The sequence below is a fragment of the Cannabis sativa genome, chromosome 2 (assembly GCF_029168945.1).
Source record: "Cannabis sativa cultivar Pink pepper isolate KNU-18-1 chromosome 2, ASM2916894v1, whole genome shotgun sequence".
Taxonomy (NCBI): domain Eukaryota; kingdom Viridiplantae; phylum Streptophyta; class Magnoliopsida; order Rosales; family Cannabaceae; genus Cannabis; species Cannabis sativa.
In genome coordinates this window covers 59,277,978-59,299,204 of record NC_083602.1, presented here as the reverse complement: position 1 = coordinate 59,299,204, position 21,227 = coordinate 59,277,978, and the positions used below count along the sequence as shown (strand labels likewise).

The 21,227-nt window shown below is 35.0% G+C and overlaps 1 protein-coding gene and 1 long non-coding RNA gene across 2 annotated transcripts; one reads left to right on the top strand and one right to left on the bottom strand.

The window, feature by feature from the left end:
• Positions 1 to 7,642: 7,642 nt before the first annotated feature.
• On the top strand, positions 7,643 to 9,278 carry LOC115696812 (uncharacterized). The gene is made up of 2 exons (XR_009686324.1): positions 7,643 to 8,014; positions 8,914 to 9,278. It is a non-coding gene; the product is annotated as an uncharacterized LOC115696812 (long non-coding RNA).
• Positions 9,279 to 13,959: 4,681 nt separating this feature from the next.
• On the bottom strand, positions 13,960 to 15,817 carry LOC115718660 (nicotianamine synthase). Its single transcript, XM_061109041.1, has one exon. The coding sequence runs from the start codon at positions 15,397 to 15,399 to the stop codon at positions 14,362 to 14,364; it is 1,038 nt and encodes a 345-aa protein (XP_060965024.1). The 5' UTR covers positions 15,400 to 15,817; the 3' UTR covers positions 13,960 to 14,361.
• Positions 15,818 to 21,227: the final 5,410 nt, after the last annotated feature.

The window sequence follows — 21,227 nt, the reverse complement described above, 5'->3', positions numbered from 1 at the left end:
CCAGAGGCACCGAGAGCTCCAGCGATACCCACTCCAGCCAGGGTATTCGCTATCACGCAGGCTGATGCAGATGCCAGCCCATCAGTTGTTACAGGTCAGCTTTTTATTAACAACTCGCTTTATTCAGTGCTGTTTGATTCTGGGGCTACACGTTCTTATGTGGCGGCCAGAGTCTTTAGTAAGTTGGGTAGACCCTTTGATAGATATGAATCAGGGTTTGGAACCACATTACAGCGGAGAATTGGTTATCTCCAATAGGTGGATTAGGTCTATGCCGATCAGGATAGATGGTAGAGAGTTAAGCGCTGATCTGATAGAGATGAGCTTAGTCGAATTTGATATTATTCTAGGAATGGATTTCCTATCTAAATATTCGGCGAGCATTGACTGTAAGAGGAAGATGGTGGTCTTCCAACCGGAAAGTGAAGAACCGTTCGTATTTGTGGGTTCGGTTCAGGGATCTCGGATCCCGGTGATCTCGGCTATGTCAGCGAGAGAACTATTGCACGGTGGGTGCTTAGGGTTTCTGGCCGTGGTGGTGGACACCACTCGGCCAGACACCATTCGGCCAGAGGATATCAGTGTGGTTCGGGAATTTTTGGACGTTTTTCCCGAAGAACTTCCAGGGTTACCACCTCGGAGGAGATTGACTTCGTGATTGACTTGGCACCGAGGGGTGGATCCGGTTTCCAAAGCCCCGTATAGGATGGCTCCAGTGAACTTAAGGAATTGAAGATTCGGCTCCAAGGGTTGCTTGACATAGGGTTCATTCGGCCCGGTGTGTCACCTTGGGGAGCCCGGTTTTGTTCGTGAAGAAGAAGGATGGATCTATGAGGATGTGCATCGACTACGAGAGAGTTGAACAAGCGACGGTGAAGAATAAATATCCATTACCTAGGATCGATGACTTGTTCGATCAGCTTCAGGGGAAGACGGTCTTTTCTAAGATTGATCTCCGTTCGGGTTATCATCAGTTGAGGATCCGAGAGGAGGACATTCCAAAGACGGCTTTCCGCACTAGGTATGGACACTACGAGTTCCTGGTTATGTCATTCGGACTAACCAACGCTCCTGCAGCATTCATGGACCTGATGAATAGGGTATTCAAGGATTTCCTCGATATCTGTGTGATTGTGTTTATCGACGACATCCTCGTGTACTCTCAGTCAGAAGAGGAGCATGAGTTACATCTTCAGATGGTACTGCAACGACTTCGAGAACATAGACTCTACGCCAAGTTCAAGAAATGTGAGTTCTGGTTGTCTCAGGTGTCCTTCCTAGGACACATTGTGGGTAAGGATGGGATCAAGGTGGATCCCGGAAAGATCGAATCCGTCAGGGATTGGCCGAGACCGAAGACAGTGACAGAGATCAGAAGCTTCTTGGGGTTAGCTGGGTACTACCGTAGGTTCGTGGAGGGGTTCTCCAAAATTTCAATGCCCCTAACCGAGCTTACAAAGAAGAATCAGCGATTTATCTGGTCAGATAAATGCGAAGCTAGTTTTCAGGAGCTGAAACAGAGGTTGATTACTGCTCCGGTACTAGCTTTGCCTTCGGACAAGGAGAAGTTCGTGGTCTATTGTGACGCATCCAAACAGGGTTTGGGGTGCGTATTGATGCAAGCCGATCGGGTTATCGCTTATGCCTCCCGTCAGTTAAAGGACTATGAACAGCGATACCCGACTCATGATTTAGAATTGGCCGCAGTGGTTTTTGCACTGAAGATTTGGCGGCATTACTTGTATGGTGAGAAGTGCGAGATCTATACCGACCATAAAAGTCTCAAGTATTTCTTTACTCAGAAAGATTTGAACATGAGACAGAGGCGTTGGTTGGAACTAGTGAAGGATTATGATTGTGAGATCCTTTACCATCCCGGGAAAGCTAATGTAGTGGCCGATGCCCTGAGCAGAAGGGGTCCCGGGCAAGTAGCTAGCATGGTTCAGATCTCACCTCAGCTAGCAGAGGATATGGTTAGATCCAGCATTGAGTTTGTGGTAGGTCAGCTTCACAACTTAACGCTGCAATCTGATCTGTTAGAAAGAATAAAGGTTGCTCAGACGACAGATCCGGAGTTAGTGAAGATCCGAGATGAGGTATCGGCTGGTCAAGCCAAAGACTTTTCAGTGTCAGCTAGTGGGGTGCTTTTGTATAAAGCCAGGGTTTGTGTCCCGAACAGTGTGGACTTGAGAAACGAGATCTTTGAGGAGGCTCATTCTACTCCATATTCTCTGCATCCCGGCACCACCAAGATGTACCAAGACTTGAAACCGTACTTCTGGTGGAACGGTATGAAGAAGAATTTGGTAGAATTCGTATCGAGATGCCTCACGTGTCAGCAGATCAAGGCTGAACATCAGAGACCAGCAGGGTTGTTGCAGCCTCTAACCCTACCAGAATGGAAATGGGAGGATATTACGATGGATTTTGTGGTCGGGTTACCTAGGACCACGGGTTTGCATGATTCCATCTGGGTAGTGGTGGACCGATTTACGAAATCTGCTCATTTTCTGCCGGTCAGAACAACATTTACAGTGGATCAGTTGGCAGAATTATACGTCAGGGAAATAGTGAGACTTCACGGGGTACCGAAGTCTATAGTTTCGGACAGGGATCCGAAATTCACTTCCAAATTTTGGCAAAGTTTGCAACGGGCAATGGGTACGAAGCTGAAATTCAGTACAGCATTCCATCCTCAGACAGATGGTCAGTCCGAAAGGACAATTCAGATATTGGAGGATATGTTGAGAGCCTGTGTTATGGACTTTGAGGGTTCATGGAGTAAATATCTACCGTTAATAGAATTTTCATACAACAACAGTTACCAGAGTACGATAGGGATGGCACCCTACGAACTGTTGTACGGTAGGAAATGTAGATCCCCTATCCTTTGGGATGAGACAGGGGAGAGGAAAGACCTAGGTCCAGAGTCGGTTCGGCGGACCAATGAGGCAATAGAGAAGATTAAAGCTAGAATGCTTGCCTCCCGGAGCGGACGAGAAGAGTTACGCAGATCCGAAACGTAGGGATGTTGAGTTCCGAGTAGGGGACCACGTGTTTTTGCGAGTATCTCCGATGAAGGGGATTAAACGTTTCGGGAAAAGAGGCAAGTTATGCCCTAGGTTTACAGGACCTTTCGAGATTCTCGAGAAGATAGGTCAAGTGGCATATCGGTTAGCATTTCCTCCAGCTTTATCAGCAGTGCACAACGTATTTCATGTCTCAATGTTGAGAAAATACGTTTCAGACCCCTCTCATATACTCAGTTATGAGAGCCTTCAGCTTCGATCGGATATGTCTTATGAGGAACAGCCAGTGCAGATCCTGGATAGAAAGGATAAAGTCCTTCGGAATAAGACCATAGCGTTGGTCAAGGTTCTCTGGAGAAACAGTAAGGTGGAAGAAGCCACCTGGGAGCTAGAATCAGATATGCGAGCTCAATATCCAGAGTTATTCAGGTTAGATTTCGGGGACGAAATCCTTTTAAGGGGGGAATAGTTGTAAAGCTCGCTTAGTTAATTTGGAAATTAGCAGTTATTTATGTTAATCATGAAATTATTTATAGCTATTTAAATAATTTATTATGGATATTTATGGAATTCAGATATGCATGAGTATGTTATCGGTAGCTTTTATGTTTCGCATTTCCGGTGTCCGGTATTTTGGAACGCGGCGTTTGGCTCAGTAGAAATCACAACTTAGTATGTTAGTATTTTGGGGACGGGTTTTAGACATTGGGAATGTCGGGAATGGCCGGGAATTTAGAATGTCCCAAAAATACCCCTTTAGTGATTTTTATGTGATTTTAGATTGGAGGGGCAAAATGGTCTTTTTGCCCCAATGACTTTTTGTCTTTAGTAACTTTTTATTTGAAAAAAATTAAATGTTTATGTTTATATTACTTGGCTGAAATGAGGTGTGATAAATGAAATAAAATATGATGTAAATTCTTTTTCTTTTCAAGCATTTCACACTTAGAAAAAATTCAAAAAAAAAAAAAAAAAAAAAAAAAAACTTCAAACTCTCTCTTTCTTTCCCTTCCATTTTCGGCCAGCTTTGAGCAGCTAGGAGGGGGTGTGTTTCCTTTGATTTTGGCTGGTTTTCATCATCCTTTAAGGTCTATTGCAAGCTAGGTTGGTTCATGTCTCTTTCCTTCTTTAATTTCTTGAAAAATATGTGATTTTTGGATGAAAATGCATGTGATTTTTGAGAGATGTTACTGCTGTGTTTTGTTGTTGATTTAGGTTGTTTTAAAGCATGATTATTGTTGTTGAATGAGCTGTGTTGAAAGCATGTTAGATTGATTGTTTAAAGTTTGAGTTTTATATGCAAAAATGTGATTTTTTGAGAGAAAATGCTATGATATGTTTTTACGTATTTATTGCTGGATGTTCTTGTTAGTTTGCAGAGGTATTTTTATGCTTAGTTAAGTAGAATTAACTAGGCTAGGGTGCATGTTAGTGGATTTAACCAAGTTTGAGTTCTTGAACTCAAAGCTTGGTCTTTAATGGTGAATTTTGTATATGTGTTTTCTGGGTGAATTTGATGCCTTGGAATTGTTATTTGGGGCATATAGAACAGGTCTGGAAAGTTTGGGACCAATTGGGTTTGAATTGGTCAAGTTAGGAGATTTTTAGTTGGCTGCCTGCGAGGAACCGGAATTCCGGTTGAGCATCCGGAATTCCGGATGGGGTCCTGAATTTTCCCAGAACCGGAATTCCGGTTGGGCAACCGGTCTGCCGGTTGGGGATTTTTCAGAACCCTAGTTTTCCTCGTTTTTGGGTTTTTAGGGGTATTGCCATGCTTTTTATCGATAGGGAAACTTTTAGTTTCAAGTTTTAGTCCCCGGGAAGTGATTTAGCGTGTCACTTATAGCGTTGTGATTTTTATGGTTTAGGAGCCAGTAATCCGCCGTTCAGCTTCAGTTCCAGTCAGGTTGACCGGCACACCTGAAATCGGAATCCAGGTAAGATTAGTATAACATTATGCATATGTAGATTACATGTTTAGCGTGCATGTAGGAAGCCTGTTAGATTACATTAGACATGTATTTAGGCTTCGAACCACCCAACCCTGTCACGTCGGTACAGGCTAGAGTATGACCGACGGCGGAGTATGACCGGTTCGACCGATCAGTGACACCGGTTGGTGGTTCGATCTATTGACCTATCCCGTCGGTACGAGGCCGGAGTATGACCGGCGGCGGAGTATGACCGGTTCGACCGATCAGGAGGATACTTGTCAATAGTACCGTCCCCTGAACGTTCAAAACTCAGTACCATGTTGGACATGGCAGTAGTGCTCAGTACCATGTTGGACATGGCAGTAGCGGGACTCAGTATCGTGTTGGACACGGCAGTCAGTTTTATATATGTTATTATTATGCTTTTCTTACTGAGTCTGTCGACTCACAGTTTACGTTCATGTGTAGGTAAAGGCAAGTACATGGGCGATGGGCCGTGACCGAGCATATGAGATTGTACATGTCGGGGCGGTTAGGCTGGAGCGTACGATCCTCGGGACGACGGGCTGAGATTTTGTAACTGTCGTTAGACGACTTTATTTTGATGTAAAAGTTGAACAGTAAAAACGTTTGTAAATATTTTATAAATCGGGATCCCGAGACTTTTTGCAAAATGGTTTATAAGTTTAATGAAAAAGCAAAATTTTAATTAATCACGTTTTTCCATAAACCTCGTTGATTAGCAACGAGCTGCACAGTACGTTTAAAAATCACGTAATACGCCTAAAATAGTTAGGGTGTTACAGAATCCAATAAGAGTTGCTAAAATTACAATGCAACAGTACATGATCAATTAACTCTTCTGCATTATAGCAGAAAGGACACACCAATCCCACTAACACATCACTACTACAATTTGACCTTTTAGTGACACTATTTAGTGACACGCATAAAATGTGCGCGTCACTAATGAGTTAAGAGTCATTTTTAGTGACATGCAGAAGTAGACTCTAAATATTTAGTCACTACAAGAAATGTCACTTTTACCAGCATAGTTCGCTACTGCGCTGGTAAAAGTAACTTTTACCAGCGCATTTCGCAAACTGCGCTGGTAAAGAGGTCAAAGTTTTACCAGCGTACATATACAGTGGCTAAAATCTAACTTATACCAGCACATTTACATGTTAGGAAAATTTATTTTTGCCAACGCTTTTCATTTTATGCTGGCAAAAGTTCTAATACCAACATTGATTTGCCAACTCCGTTTTGCCAACACATCCACTACTACAAAATTGGCTTTTCCCGATGTTTTTAGATAGTCATTTAAAGTATTCTCGTCGGTTTTTATAACCGTCACCTATACGACCGTTGTAAAATGGGCATAATAGGCGACGGTTAAAAACCGTCGCTAATGTGGGTTTCCCGACAATTTAAAATCGTCGCCTATAACTGGGTATAAATCGTCGCCTATACCCTGTTATAGGCGACAGTTTTAAACCGTCGGGAATGTAAAAAAAAAATATGTATTTTTCTGTCATTAAAATCGTCGCCTATATTTTCCCCCATTTTTTTTCCTCCATTAGCTTTATAATTTTACCTAAATTAAAGTAAAACAACTAATTAATTTTGTTACAATAACAACTAACTTTAAAATACATTAAATTTATACAATAACAAAATAAATATATATAATAAATAAAAAAGTATATAAATAAATAAATGTATTTATACTGAGCTCGGAGAGAGAGAGGGAGACAAACGGGAGATGGTGGTGGTCCGACGTATGAGATGAAGATGAGAGGGACACCGACGGGAGGTGGTGGTGGTCCGACGTATGCGACGAAGAGTAGAGGGAGACCGACGGGAGGAGGGATGGGTGGAGATCGACGGACGAGAGAGACAAGAAGAAAAGGAGATCGAGAGAGGGAGGAAGACGGCGAGAGATAGGAGGGCGATGGTGTGGAGGCATGGGTAGGGTTTTGGAGAGTTAAGATTTTTCGTTTTAGGGTGTGGGAAATGGAGAAAAAATAGTTGAGAAGATATAGGTGGGCATGTGGAAAATAGAAAAAAAAATAGGTGGGCACGTGGGAAATGTGGCAAGAAGTAGGTGATCATTTTTTAATGGACTCTTATAGGCGACGGTTTAAATAGGCGACAGTTTTAAACCGTCGCCTATAAGGGTCCATTAAAAAATCGCATTTCTTTAAAAAAAAAGTCACCTATTTTGTTTACTACGATTTTAAACCGTCGGGAATACTAAATTTTTCCCGACGGTTTTAAATAGTTACTTAATTTTTTTTAGCGACGGTCCCCCAAAAAAATCGTATTTAGGACCGTCGCAAATTCTAATATTTGTAATAGTGATCACAAGTAAATTCTATTTTACCAGCGCAATACCAATTTTTGCCAGCACAAAAATATGCTGGCAAAAATGACATTTCTTATAGTGAGTGTTAGTCACCCGTAATGTGTGCAGTAAAAGATAAAACCTAAAATTTTCTAATTTTTATTAATTTAAAAAATACTGCCATATAGTGACGCACTAGGGGTGACTGGATTAATGTATCCCGACACACCTGGCGCGTCACTATATCATAACCCTAAATTTTTTATTTTTTATTTTTTTACAGTTTTAATATATTTTTAATAAAAAAATAATAAAATAATAAAAGGCTGGCCGGTTTTATGTATTTATTAAATAGTGTTGAAAAAAAATAGTAAACAATAAAGTTAGCTTGCACGTGTCCCTAGAAAGAAACCCTATTTCTTTATCCCTCTTCAATCTTTACATTTAGAAGACTTTTACAAAAAAAATTAGCCGTTTCTTCTTCTTCTTCTTCTCCAAGACGACGAACCACCTCCTGCGCACGAACCACCTCCGAGACGACGAAGCCGCGGCCATCCCTAGCCTCCCAAGGCCAATCAACGACGGACGAGAGACTAACCAAAACCCCAAGCGATCTTCTGCCTCATCGAACATCGTAACCTTCTCCTTCGACATTATTGACCTGCGGGCCTTCCTTTCTTGCATCCTAATCGCTGTTTTAAGAGGTATTTTCCTCTTTCTCACCCTCCCTCTTCCCTTATTCGCTGCTTCTTCTTCTTCGACTCATGTACGAACCTTCTATTAAGGTTTTCCTGTGCTTTTGTTTTTCTATTGTATTAATTAATGGGGGAAGACACTCACACATTTTCTTTTCTTTAGTTAACGCAACTTATTCTAATTTTTAATTCCATTCCCCGCCACATATGTCTGTACGTTGTTTCCCCTCAAATTCAGGTTTCTTTCTTTTATTGATTTATGGTATGTTTCTTTCTTTTTGTGTTTGTGTAGTGAAATTTCTTCTTTTTCTAATCTGGGGTTGATTTACCCTTTTTATGTTTTCTTTTTCTTAAAGATATAGTGGATGAAGGTAAATAATACTCAAAGTGGAAGATTAGGGTTTATGTATTTGATTGGATTGAATGTCTTAACTTATATTGATATATGAATCTTGCTGCGTTTATACAGAGTAGCTCATTATGATATACATTTCCATTTGGTGTCTTTATTTATATTATTACTATATGCGTTTGTACAGAGTAGCTCATTATGATCTTCCTTAGTCATTGTTTTTGAACTTAAAAAATACACTTTCATTTCTTCTACTGCTAAATAATAATTCAATAGGGTGGCGATTAAAACAAGTGGGTGGTGTATAATGATTGTATATAATATAACAATGTTCTTTATATGATGGATTCTTTTAAAGAAACTTCATAGGAGTTACATGCACCCTAGTTACTTCTTGTACAGAACCAATTACATATTAGGAGTCCTCTAATTTGATATACAACACTTCATTTTAGAATTGAACACAGTTTTGAAAGAAAAGTTCTTATTCTCTCACATTGTTTGAAAGTCGTCATGGATATCACATTGTTTAACCATTGTTCGTTGTTATGGGTAGGCGGTCAACAGCGGCTCTAGGTTCGTCCAAGATTATGATTCCAAGTTGGCGGTGGATGACAGCTTTCCGTTTGTGAATGGAGCTTCATGATTCGTTGTTTAAGTGGACTGGAATTATGATCTGATTTGTCTTTTTTATGTTTAGGTTTCTAATATTTTTAGACATGTTTATTCCCATTTCTTGCTTTTATTTTCATTTGAGTGTTCATACCCACTTCTCACTGTATTATAAATATTACAGTTAAATTTTTTTTTACTGTATTTGTTATCCACTATTTTTTATGAATATTTTAGTTTAAATTTGTGTTTAATATTGTAATAGATTTTAATTTGTTTCTGTTAAAATAGAATGTAATAATAATTAAATATTATTTTTTATGAATATTCCGGTCACCCGCTTCAAGCCCCAATTGCTTAGATCGTTGATGCCAAAAAACCTCCTTCTCAGTAAGGATTTCATTCAAATCTTCCTCAGCCTTTTTATACCGAATCAAAGAGTCAGAATCACGGGCCCTTTTTAATCTTTGTATCTCCTTTTTACAATCATTAATACGTTGTTTAAAATTTCCAGTAAAGTCTTTTCCCCAAGCCAATAAATTTGTCCCACAGGTCTTAATTTTGTCCACCACCGAACAGTTAAGACCGAATCTCAGCTTTCTTTAACGATTTGTCGACACATTGGCTCAGCCAAGCATTCTCGAAGCGAAAATGACGAACCGGCTGGGCAATATTATGAAACATAGTTTCCAGCAACAAAAGACTATGATCCGACATAGACACTTCAAGATTAAATAATTGAGCTGAATTAAAAAGATGTGTCCAAGAATGACTAACCAAAGCACAATCAAGTCTAACTTCTACCCAGTTATTGCTTCCTCGGCCTCTCTCCCAAGTGTATGGATAACCCATCCAATCCATATCATGAAGATTAGACTCATCTAGAGCTAACTGAAAGCCGTCCAATAGCCATTGAGGGTACGGGGAGCCTCCTTTTTATCTGAATGTGATAGAGTATTATTGAGATCACCAATAACACACCATGGAACAGAATACTCTAATGAGAGTGTTCGTAACAGATTCCAAGTTTTGTACCGAAGCGACTGATTGGGTTCACCGTATACACCTGTAAGACGTCATACACCAACACCATCCGACCCGATTTTTATATCAATATGACACACAAAATAACCCCAAAAAAACATCTTCTTTATGCCTCCAAAATATAGCAACACCACCACTATGTCCCCTTGCATCCACGGAAAATGCACCATCAAAACTTATAGCAACACACAACCTCTCCACTACATCCTTACGAGCAAAAGTTTCACAGAGAAATACATAATTGGGCTTCTTTTGGACCACAAGGTCTGTTAGGAATTGAAGAGTCTTTGGGTGCCCAAGCCCACGACAATTCCAACTCAAAATACTCATAATGAGCGGTGGGCCTAGGAACTAGAACACACCAATGATCCATTTTTTGAGCCCGTATTTGTTTTATTATTTTCACCAGAAACATCCTCAGAATAATCACATCATATCCTCATCAATATTAGTAGACTCAGACCCACTTGTAGAGACTCTTCTACGTTTACTATCCAAAATGGCAATTCCTTCCTCATTTAGATCATAGTCTTCCTGACCATTCAAATCCACCACATTACTTCCCAAAATACCAGCTGGCTCCTCAGTGATCTTCATAAATTCCATATTAGGAAGGTCAACTCTTCCAATTATTGCTACCTCTCCTTGATTAGTGGGATTAGCAGCAATCATCTTTGATCTAGCATGATCTTCAACCCCATTATTTTCGTTCTGACCATTAACTACACTTAAGCTGCCTGGTTGTTGTTCACACTTGCCGGACCTGTATCGGGCTCTCTGAACAGCTTCACACCGGTTCACAACTCTGAATCGTCGATTCCATTACGCAGCCATTTAGCACCGATAAGCTTTGTTTGTCCTCTGAGGGGGGCTTTCATAAACATACCATAAGGCTTGACGATTTTATCAGTCAAAGTATTGAACAATCTCATACAAAACCGGTCCGAGTGACCCAATAGACCACAGATAAAACAAAACGTGGGAACATTCTCGTACTTAAACGTGATCCAAATGAACTCAGTTTTGGTTTTCCAAAATTTCATTTTATGCTTCAGAGGTTTATTAAGATCCATTGTCACACGAACACGCCTGTAATCCCGCCATAATCCCATAAAATTCTTCGGGTCCGTTTCAGCAAGTTTCCCAATGTGATTCCCCACATTCTTCAAATTCCGTTCCGTCATATAACTCGTCTGTAAATTATGGACCTGAACCCACAAGTCTATAGTATCTAACGAGACCGTTCGTGGATTTTCCCCTTCCTTCAGCCTCTTCATAATCAACATGCTTTACGATTCAACGTCCATGGTCTGCCTTCCAATACGCGACTAATATCTATTTCATGGTAAAACTGAAATAAGTAATGAACCCCACCATCGAGTTCCATGATATACACCCCCTTGCCTAGTTTCCAAAGTGCAGCCAAAGTTTGTTGCATAGATCGGAAATCGACTACCCCATTAGTGAGAAAACGTCCGACCAAGCACCAACGAGCATCAAACACAACAGTCTCTTCTTCTTGTATTTCTTCACAAAAAACACCACCTTCAACTTCATCATCAAGTGTAATGTTCTCCAAATCCTCCCTATCGTTACTGGTAGACGCCATATGACCAAAACACAGACTAGACAATAACAACCTTATACTTACAGATCTGAGAAAGACCTTAGCAGACTAACCATGTCAAAAGACAAGACAAACACATTGTTAGAGGATTTTGTTCTTGTTAAATAATTTTTTAATCACAAAATAAAAGTAAAATTTTTGTTTTTAAAAAATTAATTTTTCAATTTTAAAAACAGAAAACAAAAGTGTGGTCTTTAAAGTTTATTTTTATTTTCATTTTTTGATTTTCTTTAAGTCTGGTCTAGGTCCAAGGTTGGATTCGGATTCGGGTTAGAGGACGAGTTCAGCGTCAAGGCTCTGGGGAAGATTTAAGTTCGGGTCTGGTTGGAGTCCAAAATATTGATTAAAAAAACTGTACAAAAAAATATTGAAAAATTATTATTTTTGTGTTTTTAAAATTTTGATTCTCAATTAAAAAATTGAAAAGTGAAAATAATTTTATAGAACATGTTTTTGAAAAAATATATTCACTTTTCTAATTTTAAAAACATAAAACTGATTAAAAAGTGTTACCAAATGCCACATTTATTTATCACATGTAAAAAAATCATAATAAACACTAGATTCATGTGATTTGTTAATTAGCATAACATTATGAAACTTAAAAAATATATAATAAATATAAAATATTTTTTAAAGCAAAATAAAAAAATACATATTATTTATTTTATTATAATATTAATTTATGTCAAATCAATCGTCCATAATATGACTACAAAATATCAAAATTTTCTTAATTAAAAATATTAAATTGTCTTAATTAAAATAAAAAATAAAAACTAATTATCATTGTCTTGACCACTAAATTCCATAAAATCGTCAACATTAGAGCCAAATCTTTAACCTTCATGATAGTCACGAGATTGAGGCAGCGACGGTGGAGGGTAATCATTTGGCAAAACAAACAGTAGGTGGTGACTGGTTTCCCTTCCTAACCGAGAGTGGATGTGCCTCATGGAGGATTGGCGGTGTAACTGAGTTCAGTTCCACCAATCTCCAAATGGGCTCCTCCCCCTCCTGGCTTTTTCAATGTGAATACAGACGCTGCAATTAATTCAACGAGTAAGGGTTGTGGTTTGAGTACTATGGTAATTCGTAATCATTTAGGAGTGGCTAAAACATTCTCAAGTTGGCACTTGGAAGGTTATTTTGTTCCTGAAGTCACTGAAGCTTTCGCAATTCGAGATGCTTTGATTCATTGCCTCTTTTTGGTATGACAACATCATCTTTGAGTCTGATTGTTTGAATGTTGTGCTTAAAATTAAAAACAGTGATTCGATCATCACTTTTTTGGGTCTTATATTTTAGATGATATCATTGGTCTTTGTAATAGGCTCCAGGTATTAGTTTTGTCCATTGTAATAGATCTTGTAGTGGTGCTGCTTATACCCTAGCCAAACTTGGTTTTTAAGCACGTAGTAGTATTGTTTGGTGGCCAAGTAATCCCAGTTATATTCAAAATTTGTTGATAGTTGGTGTTATCATTGAATAAATATTTTGCTCCACTTTAATAGAATACTTGTTGCTCTTGGTGTTTGATGGGTAAGACTTTTTTTTTAAAAAAAATTAATTGTTTGAGATGATTAATTATTTTATTTATTTATTTATTTATTTATTATTATTATTATTATTATTATTATTATTATTATTATTATTATTATTTTGGTAAGGGTTGAGATGACTAATTATTGAAAGCATATTATTTCTATGTAAATTGACTATTTTAGGCATGAACTATATTACATTAAGATAACATTATTAGAAAATTACAAAAGAAGTGTATAATAAAGTACAATTGACTTATGTTCAAAAGAAAAAAAATAGAAGTTCAATTGACACGACTAAAATTAAAGTCAATATATATATATGAACATAGTTAAATAATAATACAAATATAAGATTGATTTTAATCATTAATAGTCACGATTAATATAATCAAATCAAATTTACAGTACGCTAAACTTTAATTAATTAAACAAGATAAAAACAAAATTTGCCTCCATAACAACATAGCTGCTTTTTGCCTAAACGAAAAAAAAAAAAACCGTTCCAAATATATTTATAAATATAGTCAATTGTCTCCCTCATAAATATATATATTAAATTGTCATAATATTATAATATATAATTAAAATAATAAAATTAATGCATGTACTATATATAACTAAATTAATTAACTCTATGAGAGAGAGAAAGAGAGATATAGTCTTGCATTCACTATATTTTAAATTATAAATAGACACCACAATAAAATTCTTGGAAGAGTATTTCACTTTATTAATCTTTAGAAATATTACACAAAATCAAACTTGAAAGAACTAGTACAAGAACGAAAATATTAATTAAAGAAAGCATAACACACGTTGCCCATGAAATGAGCAAATTATTAAAAAAAAAAGTACATGTACAGACACATATACATATATAGACACAAGATATACTAAACCCATTTTTTTACATGTCACCATATTTTGATATATATAAAAAATAGGACAACACATAATTATTAAGCTATATATAAGGTACGTATACCAAGTAAATATGTATGTTTGATATGCATGATCCCAACACATATGTATTATATAAGAGAGGAACACAGTAATTTTATGTAAAATAATAACAGAAAAACCAAACGATAACTGATGATATGAAACCTTACGCTGATTGAGAAACATTAATTGATCATCATCATCATCATGATGAGTACGTAGTAGAAGTAATTCACGAACGTTTGTCCTCAAACATGTTGCCATGAATATTGAGAGGATTGAAAGCTTCAATCTCATGAGAGCAGTTATTGGGATGTACTATCATCATGCGACAATTACAATTGAATGGGGCAATCAATGAGGAGGAGGAGGAGTTGACACTTGGCATTTGCAACACCTTTGGATTATGAGAATAGTGCTTTCGTGCTATAACAACAGAGTTAATAATTTCATCAGTGGGATGAAACACAGAAAGAACCTCAAAGCCTTGTAGATCACAATCTGTATCAATAACTGGGTACAAGAAAACTCTAGCCCCATGAGCACTCCTAAGCATAAGAAGTGAGCCTGGAGCCATATACTTGCCCAAATGCTCAATCACTTTAACTTTGTCCTTCTTGTCCAAACCAACAAGAGCAGCCAAGAAAACGACATCGTATTGGCTCAGCTCACTAGTAACATCCATGACATCAGTGCTTTTGAACACCATCCGTGTAGACAGGTCATCATCATTAACCATTAAGGCACTCGCCTTGGAATTGGCTGAAACATCAATGTCATAGTTATGGAATGTGGTTTTTGTGAGGTGATTTGAGGCTAGTACAATGGACGTGAGAGGCAGGGGACCAGAACCCACGAAAGCAATTCTTTTAGGTTGTTTGTTGTTTAAATGTTGGCTTAGAATTTGGTACTCGAGATGACCAAGCTTTAGGTAATTGTTATAGTAAGGGAAGACTTTGAGATTGTTTAGTGGGTTTTTGTATGAGGCTAAGATGGTTGAGAAATGAGACTCCAAAAGTCCCTCTGCCTCACCACAAAGCCTAATAAGGTTAGACCTTATGTTTTGAACCCTCTTGGGGAGGTGGTCAATGTCAAATTTTGGGCAAGGTGGTATACATGTGTGGACTAATTCAGTGAAGAGAGTATCGACATCTTTTGAAGGCTTTAGACTCTCGAGGTTTGAGATTTTTGAGTACAAATCACATATTTTAGTTATTAAATTATTAATAATAACATCTTCTTCATCATGATTTTTCTGCTGGAGAGACATGTCGACACTATGAGATTATTTGGGAAAAAAATAGAAGGAAAACTAGATAATTGAGATCAAAGAGAGGAAGAGAGAGATAGAGAGTTTGTATTATTTGGGGTGCCTCTATACCCTTCCCAGGGGTTGATATTTATACATGGACACTGTTGGTACCTTTCCACGCCCTAAGTGCTTGGCCACATCAATATGCTAATATTGTAATACAACTACTATTATTAGTTAGATATATATATTTATTATATCCATTTTCGTATTCATGTGCTCATATATATACATACCGTTTATTATTCAAAAGGATTTTAATATAAATATATATACACATCTATCTGCCCTAATAGGAATGTTCAAAATTGAGTGTTGTTTTAGTTAGTCAATTCGTAGACCATTTTTCAGCACTAGCTAGTATACTTAAAACATATAGTACGAGCCAGCCAAGTTGAAGTGTACTTGAAATGTCGACATGTTTGGACTACTCATCAATAAGCAATCATTAGGAATCATTTCTATTTTTTATAATAATTCTGTACATTTAAATCAACAAACAATTGTATTACACGCATCATCAGTGACATTGTTTAGTGTGCTGTGTCTTAGATAACTGGGACCAGGTAGTACATTTTTATTTTATTTTTTTTGAAATAGTGGGACCAGGTAAGTAAAGTGAAAAAAATGTTATTTTATGCTAAAGACAAACTAGAGACAAGAAAGGTTGACTAATACCCTAGGCATGTTTTTTTTTTTTTGGAATTGCTAAAAAGATTAATACTTTCTTTGGTGTAATCCTGTTATTAGTGTAATTAAGTATTTGACTCTATATAATTTAAAAAAATAGCTTTTAGGCAATAGCATTAACCAATTATAGACCGCCATAAATAGAAAGTGCTGAGCACTATTGGTACCCAATAGCAATGCCTTTTTCTTTTCCGGTTTCGTGGAGATATCCTCAATACCTAAAACTATCTTTTGTAATGAACGTGAGGTCTAATTTTCGTTCTATGAAACGCTTTATTTTCAAAAAAAATATCATGTAGGGGCAAGCAAGTAACACTAGTAGTAGCTGACTACACTAATGAGACTCTAATTACTATAACAATTTATCAACTGTAGGTCAGGAAACAGTTTTTGATATTTTTCATGACAATAGTTGGACATAAAAATATTTAAAGGATGTAATATAGAGTTAAAAAAAATATAACTATTAAATTTTATCCATATAGTTATATACATATGTTGTTAGCATATACACATCAATATTCACGTTCTCATGATTTTAATATTAAAACTTATTAGTGTGTTTCTTTAATTAGTGGCTGATCAATTCTTAGACCAACTTTTAGTACTAGCTAGCCATATACTTGAAAAACATGTAGTACTAAGGTAAAGTACTTGAAATGTCGACATGCTTGGACTACTCATCATTGAGCAATAATTAAGAACCATTCGTGTAATTTAATATTCCTTTTTATTACATTTAAACCAATAATTGTGTTATCTACAATACTCAAGAATGTTCAGTGTAATAGTAAAAACTTGGTGATGGTATGTTAATTTTCATTTCAATTTTTAAATGCGGATCTATTATATAAATATAATAATGATATTCCAATCCAAAAAATAATTGAGGTGGGGTTTAGTTAAAGGTAAAATTATAAAATAAAATAACAAAGAAATAATTTTTTATTATATTTCTTTATTTGGTTGCATTTTAAAGTATTAAAATGTCTTTTTTAATAAAATGTCCTTTCTACTATTTTAGTGGAATAACTATATTTTATTTTATAATATGTAACATGAGAAAAAATATTAACGATTTTTTATCAATTTTTTATGCATTTTAAATTTTATTTCATTCTATTCCTATTTTAATTCTTATATTTTCATTCCCCCTAATCAAACGTGATTATCTGAATATTTATCAACAACGATGTTTCAAAATTTTCTTTACATCTCAGGATGTGTATATATCATTCCAATTTTAAAGTCTTTAATGCATATAATCATAAGGACAAGTTTGATGGGGTGTTGTTGAGTTGCTTGTCAAGTATGATATTAGGGTTGGGATGAGGTGGAGGAGAGAGGATAAAAAAAATTGTGAGTTAATATTGTACTGTGGTTACAACGCTCACTAATAATTTTTATTTTTTTAATAAAAGAAATACGTTGATTGGTTACCTTTTGTTTTAGATCCTCTATAGTAATTTATTAAATTGCTTCCGTTAATAATGACCTAATATTCAGAAAGTAGTGATAATTATTAAGGTATTTTGTTTGTTTTTTTTTTTTTAAAAAAAAAACATTTTGTTTTAATAAAAATAACTTCATGAAGATAAATCTACAAACTAAGCAGATAGAACTTATGTCTTTATTATTAATAAGTAACTAGAATCAATAGTAAAGTAGGTATTTTTTTACATTTGATTACTTAATTTGGTGGCGTTTGATAATATTTTTTAATTAGTTTTCTATTTTTAAAATTAAAAAAGTGAAAATATTTTTCAAAAACATGTTCTATAAAACTGTTTTTACTTTTTCACTTAATTAATTGAGAATCAAAATTTTAAAAATAAAAAAAGTCACTTTCAATATTTTTTTAAATAATTTTTTTTTAATTAATATTTTAGACTCTGACCAGACCTGGACCCGAATCCTCCCCCACGGCCCTGGCGCTAAACTCGACCTCTAACTCGAATCCAAATCCGACCCGAACCTAGACCTGATTTAAATAAAATAAAAAAAAAAATTGAAAATAAACTTTACAGAACACACTTTTGTTTTCTGTTTTTAAAATTATAAAATAAAAGTGGTTACAGAACGCATTTTTGTTTTTCGAAAACAAAATTTTACTTTCATTTTGTGATTGAAAAATTAGAAAACAAAAGTGTTACGAAACGACACCTTACTTTATTAAAATTAAAAAAAATGAAAACTTGATTAAATAAGGGATAAAAAAAAAAGAAAATACTTACCCTACTATTATTTAAAGGAATGTCATTATGCTTACTAATAAGTAATAAGAATCATTGGTAACGTAATTATTCTTTTACATTTGTTTACTTACTTTATTATAATTAAGAAAGTGAGAACTTGCTTAAATAAAGGATAAAAGAAAGGGAATACTTCTCCTTTAATTTTTAAAGAATGACATTAAGGATAATAATTTTTATTTATTTTTATTTTATTTTTATAATTAATAATAATAATTTTATTCTTTAAAATATGCCTCTATACACTTCCTAGGGGTTGATATTATATATGGACACTGTGGGTGCCTTTCCTCGCCTTAAGTGCTTGGCCACATCAATCTCATAATATTGTAATACAACTACTATTGTTAATTAGATATATGTATATATATTATATCCATATATTGGGCTCATAATTATAATTATATATACATACCGTTCATTATTAGAAAGAAAATACATATACATATATGCACTATAATTAAGGATCGAAATACCTTTAGCCATTGAATTTTTGAGTTTTAGTCCCACATAAGCTTGATCTGCAAAATAAACCGATTGATGTGGGTAAGCGGGCTTCCTCGCTCTCTCAACTCTCTTTAGATGGAATTTGCTGTTATGAACAGAATGAGTGAGGAGCTCGGGGACCGAGACCCTATATTTAGGTGAGATACTCCATCAGTATCTGTGGCACATTAATTGTTAGAATTTTTTGACAATTAATTCAGAAAATCAAATCAGGTAATGAATATTTAAATCTGACCGTATATAGAATATTACATAATTGATTTTGTCAAGATTCAATGAATATAAAATATTCATTTATAACAAATCAATACTTTATTTTATTTCCTTAATTAGAAATATTCTAATATTCTCCCACTTGGTCAGCATTTAAACTAAAACATTCAAACTCAAACGTTCCTCATTATATAATAAACATACGAATAATAGCGACAGGTCCTCATTATGACTCGAGTATTATCTTCTATGTATTACAATACATTTACTATATAACAATGTACTTTATGTGACAATGTACTTAAGCGAATAAACCCTAACCCTTATGTTTATTCAAGTCCTCTTATGATAATTTTCTCAAACAAAATTAAGGTGCACATAAATATGAGAAAATATCGAAATTAGAGTTTCATTGAATAATTTTTGGTTGTACAAATAAAAAAAAAAACTGCATATAGGTTAACTGAATCCCACATTTACTTTATGATCCTTGAATTTGTGTTGCGGCATGCCTTTAGTCAAGGATATGCGATTACCCAATTCAGTTTGTGTGATTAATGACCACTCATCATGCCTTTTTATGGCTAAATACTTAATGTCGATATGCTAGCTTCGACCAGTACTCTTATAGTTATTAGCCATAAATATTGTAGCTGAATTTATCGCAAAATTTTCTTAATGGCCAAATGAAACTGTAATTCTGAACTCTAGGCCTACTATGAAACTCTATAGTACATCATACGAGATGTATCCTCAAAACAATAAATGAATGTGACTTCTATAGTAGAAATAACAATCAAGATTCTCCACAATATAACTTACTGGTAATCTTAAGGTTGTAATAGAATATTCATTTACATGAATCAATACAGCCAGTGAAGTACGTTAGAATCTAATTGGTTAACTATATTTCCAGATGGTCAATTCATCTTAACAAAATATGTATGAATATAATTTTTAGTATCTTAAAGACACCTCATCACTTTGTATGATGAATAAAGTGGTCTTAACTTTAGTTATTCTGATACTACTTACCGATCCTGAAACAAATGTAATGCAAAGTCTTATTCAGACTCTTAGGCATACATTAGGCTTCTAAAATAAAAGCAAATGAATGTTCTTAATTTATTCTCATTCCAAATCATTTTTTCAGATGTTGGTTTGAGTTGAATTTATCACACTTAAAGATGAATAATACATAATTTTATTTAATCAGAGATGTTGTGGCTACTCTCTAATTAATTAAAATTATGTATGTTATTTATATTCATTATCTCAAAATAATAATTTGAGATATGAATTATTTCACCTCATATAGAAAACTTTTATCATCATTTGCAAGTAACATATTGTCTACGTATAAAACAAATATTACTCCCACTAACCTTCTGGTATATAATTATTTCCATAATTCTCTTTTCAAACCTAAAGGAAAAGATGATTTAATACCAATTTGTGAGATGTTTGTTTTAATCTACAGGTAGACACATTAAGCTTGTATATGTTCACCACTATTAGAGAAATTTTTTTTTATGGCAGTCTGTATACCTTCTCCTCTAGTTAACTGTTTGGAATTGATTAATGAATTGAAACGAGCAACAAATGCCAAGGTCTATAATAGAATCTTTTATAAAGACAAGTGAGAATGTAAATCTCTTTTGTTATTGATTCTTAGTTCAAAATGAACTTCTAAGCAATGAATATTCTTTTATATCTTTATGTTTCTCAATGTTGTCTAATGAATATTATTGGTGAAAAAACCTATACTTAATTAATGTTCTCCACTCCATTAGGCAACTTTACTAAAGATAAATTTTATTACTCTTTAAGATATTCATTTCTTCATTCGTGACATATTGTACTACAACTTCAATTCTTTATCATCCTATAATTTAATTTGTGTCTCAAATTAATATTGTAGTTGAACTCTTATTATACAAAATGAAATCACTAGAAAACATTGATCTTATTGTTCTAATAAGTCATCTTAAGGATGGACCAACAAACTCTTAAAAGAGCAAATGGTTCAATGTGCATGTTATTTTAGAAATTGTAAGCAATTACTAAATAACATAACTTATTAGAATTTTATCAATGACTTGTAGATTATTAATGATTAGTTAT